Source organism: Dipteris shenzhenensis, chromosome 28 (assembly GCF_047967505.1).
Source record: "Dipteris shenzhenensis isolate YYH24624 ecotype China chromosome 28, Dip_SZ_1.0, whole genome shotgun sequence".
NCBI lineage: Eukaryota > Viridiplantae > Streptophyta > Polypodiopsida > Gleicheniales > Dipteridaceae > Dipteris > Dipteris shenzhenensis.
In genome coordinates, this window is record NC_141623.1 from 140506 (window position 1) to 146385 (window position 5880).

Here is a 5880-nt window from a genome sequence, read left to right on the forward strand (position 1 = left end):
ATTATCCCTATCCGCAAGATCAGATTTTTGAATCACAATTTTGGCTGCAAACACAAGGGTGGATAGAAGCCCGCATATGTTACCAATTTTTGGTAGACCGCAACATCACGCAGTACAATCCCATGGGGATTATAATCTTATACAATCGGGTATATGAGTGCGTAAGCACCATGTACACCAACTACACTAATAATTATGATACTTCCCATGTGGCCTATCCAGAAAATCTTACCCTGGAAGAACAACAGGCGGAGTGGGCAATTTTTGCGGCCTTATAGCCACCCCAAGCCGATCTATCCACCACCCGCCAACCCTCTTCCACCACTGCCTTACACACTTACCCCATTCAGTACATCCCTTCCTATATATTCCCCTCCGCAACTTCTTCATCCCCCTCAGCTCCACCAACCCATTCCTCTCCAATTTTGCCTTCCGACACAATCCCCTCCCAAGAGCCAGCAATCTTAAAACAAGCACATGGCAATGCGGAGACTCACAATTTTGTGCAGCAAATGCTGCAACCACTCGTCAACAACACCGATGGTGCGCCGGCCCCCAATATTTTGTTTCGAGACATACAAGCGGACATACCGCAGGTGGCAGAAGAAGATGAAGCACAGCATAAGTCCCCACGAGCACCAACTAAAGAATGGACAACAGCTGTCTATACCTTCCAAGATGTGCAAACTCAAGAAAATCTATGCACTTGGACAGGAGAGATTCAAAAGCAAGGCCTCCGGCTCATTGACATCATGGATGTCCGGACCCTCACAAGATTTATAACCATATCAATGTGGTGTTGGGCGGACAATCATCCCAGGAGATCGAGAGGTGAATACGAGCAGCCGCAAGCCAGCAAATCCCCACCAAATGAACAGCAGATGGGAATCCAACCACGGTGGAGAATCACATTTTTGAAGCAACACCTTCTAATGTGGAGTTATTATTGTCATGCGCATAAAGATCGATGCATTGATCCAACCTTCATGCCCGCGACTAGAAGGTGGAGCTGGACCACATTTAAGGACTTGCGCAAGCAAGATCCAAATGTTGTATATAACTTCCCTAAATTCAGTTTTGCACCAACGGCCACGTCCAAGGGCCTAGCATCACAATTACGGGAGTGGAACCGGCAATATCAAGAAGTACCAGACCCAGCTTTTGTAGTGGCAAGCCACTTTAATCGGCTTATCATATTGCTCCTCGACACTATGCCAAATGAATCTCCAATTTTGGAAGAACAGGAGCTAGGGCTACGACATGAGATCACCTTCAATCCAGATATAGGTCCTGATCTCAAGCAGATCTGTCGACTGTACATTAGAGTCAGAAACCTACATGCATGCCACATACGAACTTTTGAAGACATGGTGGATACTCATTTTTGGCCGCCACACCCATACTTCACTGGATTATCGAAAAAATTGTTTGCCCGATATGCTCTTATTAAAGCATGCCTGACAACCAATATTTTGAAGCCAAAGCCATTGTAACAAAATTCCAAGGATGGAATTTAGATCAGGAAGGGGGGCATGTTACGCAAGTAACATCATCCATCCATTCATTTGTATTTCATCTATTATAGGCCATGGGCCAAAAAGGAGGTCAATTAGAAGATAAAGGGCTTAGGCCAATTTTAGGGTTAAACCTCCCTTCAAAAGGTCCATGTATAAAAGACAAGTCCTTTGACTTAGTCTTCATTCTTCCTTGTTGAAGGTGTGGAATAGAGAGCATTGCTTCCTTCACTATTGTGTTGTGTCTTGCTTCCTTCTTTCCATTTGCTTTCACTTGTTGCTACGCATACGATTGTTTCCCCATTCACCACGCTCACGATTCTCCCTTCTACTCTTCTCATTCTTTCTCCCCCTTACGATCACGTAGTTGTAAAGAATGAGGGAGAGAGATAGGAGACTCGATTGCAGCTTTCTTCACAATACACAAAAGAGAGAGGACACAAGGTTGGAGGCTGAAGCCTTTCTTCACTTTAGCACACAACAATAATACAATGAAAGATGGGTATACACTATATGTGTAACCCTAAATACACGGTTCATATGTGAACCCAATCCAAACATACGTGGCTATCTAACTACGCCACAAGTATACCTAACACAAGACGGTGACATAAATGATAGTCACCCAGGATATACATCAGGGGTAGAGCTTGATATCTCAACACTCCCCCTCAAGCTCAAATCCATCTCGAGTACACCAAGTAAGCTCCTAAATCTGCGAAGCTTCTCTGTACCCAAGGCCTTCGTGAAGACGTCAGCCACCTGCTCCTCAGTGCTAACATATACTAGATCAACCTGTCCAGCTAGAACCTTTTCTCTCACAAAGTGGTAATGCACCTCAATGTACTTTGTTCTAGCATGATAAACTGGGTTATTAGCAAGCATAATACTGCTAATGTTGTCACAATAAATGACAACTGCATCATGTACTGACTGGCCCAAATCAGCAAGTAGCTTATGTAACCAAGCTACCTCACATGTAGCCATAGCTGCACCCCTGTACTCAGCCTCTGTGCTCGATAAGGCAATTGTCGGCTGCTTCTTACTGCTCCAACTAATGGCAGCACTCCCAAGGGAAAACATAAATCCACTAGTAGATCTCCTATCGGAGATACTACCAGCCCAATCAACATTTGTGTACCCATGTACCTGTATCGGACACCCAGCCTCATAAAACAGTCCATACTGCAAAGAGGACTTCACATATCTCAATATGCGTCTAGCCGCATCCAAATGTGGCTTCCTCGACGCCTGCATAAACTGACTCACTAGCCCAATAGCATAGCTCAAATCTAGCCTAGTGATAGTCATATATATCAAACTCCCAACTATGCGTCTATACACAGTGACATCTTCAAGAAGCTCTCCTTCTTCTGCACTAAGCTTCACATTTTGTTCCAATGGAACAGAGATGGGCTTACAACTTGTCATCCCATACCTAGACATCATATCCAAACCATACTGCCTCTGCAACAACCATATCCCTCCAGGGGACCTAATAACTTCAATGCCCAAGAAGTAACTCAGCTCTCCCAAACCCTTCATTCTGCTTCAAAAGCAGCTTCACATCATCAATGTCTGCATCACTATCACCCGTAACAATCAAGTCATCCACATAGATGACCACCAGCACAATCCCTCTATCTGTTCTTTTCACATAAATTGAAAAATCTGCATTGGAAATCTGAAATCCAATGGTAACAAGATACTGGCCTATCTTGTCTGACCATGCCCTGGGTGCCTGTTTTAAGCCATACAAGGCTTTGCGCAACTTGCAAACAAAATGGGGCTGTGCATCATCTTGATAACCTTCTGGCTGCATCATATAGACCTCTTCTTGCAAATCACCATGCAAGAAGGCATTCTTTACATCCATTTGATGCAAAGACCATCCTTTTGCAGCAACCATAGCAATTACTGCTCTCACAGTTGCCATCCTTACAACTGGACTGAAGGTTTCCTCATAATCAATGCCATATGTATGTGCATATCCTTTGGCGACTAACCTTGCCTTATACCTGCTCACAGACCCATCGGCATTGTGCTTCACCTTATATACCCACTTGCAGCCAATCGCCTTCTTATCATGAGGCAAGGGCATCAATTCCCAAGTGTGGTTTGCATCCAAGGCTGCCATCTCCTCATCCATGGCTGCCTCCCAATTTTTCTTTCCAACTGCTTCCTTGAAGCAAGTTGGCTCTGGTTCTTCTAGGATTTTGACCATATATGCATAATGATGGGCTGGAAAACCATCATATCTCAACCTATCAACAGGATACTTAACACATGTGAACCTACGTGTACCTGCATCACCTCCAGGAGTCTTAATTACATTCCTGCTTTTTCTTACACCTAGAGTAACCACTGAAGGAATCCCAAGTTCCTCATCAAGGCTCATTTCTGATCCACTTGACTCTCCATCAATATGAGAGTGTCCACAAGAGACATCAAAGACAGGTGGAGGGTCCACCTTCTCCTTCCCTTTATGTAATAACTGTGCACCACTATCTGGACTGCCATCCGTAGAACCACTAGATCGCAGTCTCCCTGTCCATGCATTAGATCCATTAGCTGAGGACTCACCAGGTCCACCCAGACTTTGTGATTGCTGCTCTACATTCACAGCAGCATTACCATTTCCTACATCTGCATCTTCTGTAACATTTATTGGACCATACCAACAACTCATTTCATCAAAAGCTACATCTTTGCTCACTTGCATCCTACGAGTGGAAGGGTTATAATAGCGGTACCCTTTTTGCTGCAGAGAATATCCAATGAAGATGCATTTTTCTGCCTTTGGATCTAGCTTAGTTCTCCTCTCATCAAGGATATGAACATAAGTAATGCAACCAAATACTTTAAGATGTGAAATATCTGGTTTTCTGCCTGTATACTTTTCCTCAGGCGTCATTCCATGGACAGCTGCAGTGGGGGTTCTGTTCATAATATAGACAGCAGTTGCTACTGCTTCAGCCCAAAAATAATCAGGCATCTTCTTTTCATTCAGCATAGCCCTTGCAACTTCTGCAATATGCCTATTCTTCCTTTCTGCAACCCCATTCTGTTGAGGGGTAGATCTGCATGAGTATTTTCTCTGAATTCCCTGCTCTTTCATATAGTCACTGAATTCTTCTAAAAAATACTTTCCCCCTCCATCAGATCTTAGCACTTTTATCTGCATGCCCTTTTCTTTCTCAACCATAGCCTTAAAGGCTTTGAAATGGCTGAATACTTCACTTTTATGCTTCATAAAATAGACCCACACTTTCCTTGTGTGATCATTAATGAAGCTCACATAATAATGGCATCCACCAAGAGAAGCAGCTTTGGTTGTCCACACATCAGAGTGGATCACTTCCAAAGCCCTGTTGCTTACTTCAGCATTGTGTGGAAATGCATGTCTGGCCTGCTTGTCCATTTGGCATGCTTCACATACCTTTTGCATTCCATCCACTCTGAATTTTGGCAAACCTGCAACAATACTTTGTGTTTGCATAGATTTCAGCCTTTGTATGTTCACGTGCCTAATGCGCTTGTGCCATATTTCAATATCTGGAATGACACCTCTTCCATGCGCAAACATAGCAGCCTGCACCTTCGGGATATCAGCATCCAAGGTAAACATTCTGCCATTTCTTTTGCCTTTTGCAACCAAGCGGCACTGATTTTTCAAATCCTCAACAAAACACCCATCAGGGTTAAATCTGACCTGCAAACCCTGCTCTACCATTTGGCTAACTGAGACCAAGTTCTTGGTGATGTTTGGAACATAAAGTACATCTGACAAGTACTTTGTTCTTCCATTCTGCATAGCCAATGGCACCTTTCCAACCTGTGCAATTGGATGAGCAGTATCATCACCTATTTCAACATAACCTGGCTTTTCCAGATTTCTGACATCACTGAACCACTCACCATGACTGGTCATGTGGTTAGAAGCACCTGAATCAACAAACCAAACATTTTTACAATCTGCAGCATTATCTGCCATGGAGTTAACCATGTGCTGCATCACAAAGAGACGCTCATTTCTGTCATCACCATGCCCACTGGATGATGCATAGTTGCTTTGCTGCAACTTTTTATTTCTGATGTCATTTTGCTTTTTATAACAGGTCTTCTCTTTGTGTCCAGGCTTCCCACAATAATGGCACTTTGTGTTGCTATCTACTTGTTGATTCCTTTGCCATGAGCCTCGTCCTCTTTGGCTCCCCCTGCCTCTAGAGTTACCACGTCCTCCTCCATAGGACTGGTTTTCCTATTGTTGATGTTGGTTCTGATTTGTTGAACGGCCACCAAAACGGCCTCTTCCTCTACCTCTGCATTTATTCTGATTCGAGTAGAATGCAGACTCTTGAGAACT

At 43.8% G+C, this 5880-nt stretch overlaps 1 protein-coding gene across 1 annotated transcript; it reads right to left on the minus strand.

Moving 5' to 3' along the window:
- Positions 1–3018: 3018 nt before the first annotated feature.
- Positions 3019–4236, minus strand: LOC147883007 (uncharacterized). The gene is made up of 2 exons (XM_087399235.1): positions 3526–4236; positions 3019–3198 (listed from the first exon to the last, which is right to left on the minus strand). The coding sequence occupies exons 1-2, from the start codon at positions 4234–4236 to the stop codon at positions 3019–3021; spliced, it is 891 nt and encodes a 296-aa protein (XP_087255361.1).
- Positions 4237–5880: the final 1644 nt, after the last annotated feature.

Coding starts and splice junctions, on each gene's coding strand:
- LOC147883007 (XM_087399235.1), bottom strand. CDS start 4,236: ATGCAAGTGAGCAAAGATGTAGCTTTTGATGAAATGAGTTGTTGGTAT. Junction 3,199..3,525: donor GGTCTGTGAGCAGGTATAAG/GCAAGGTTAGTC, acceptor ATTGGATTTCAG/ATTTCCAATGCAGATTTTTC.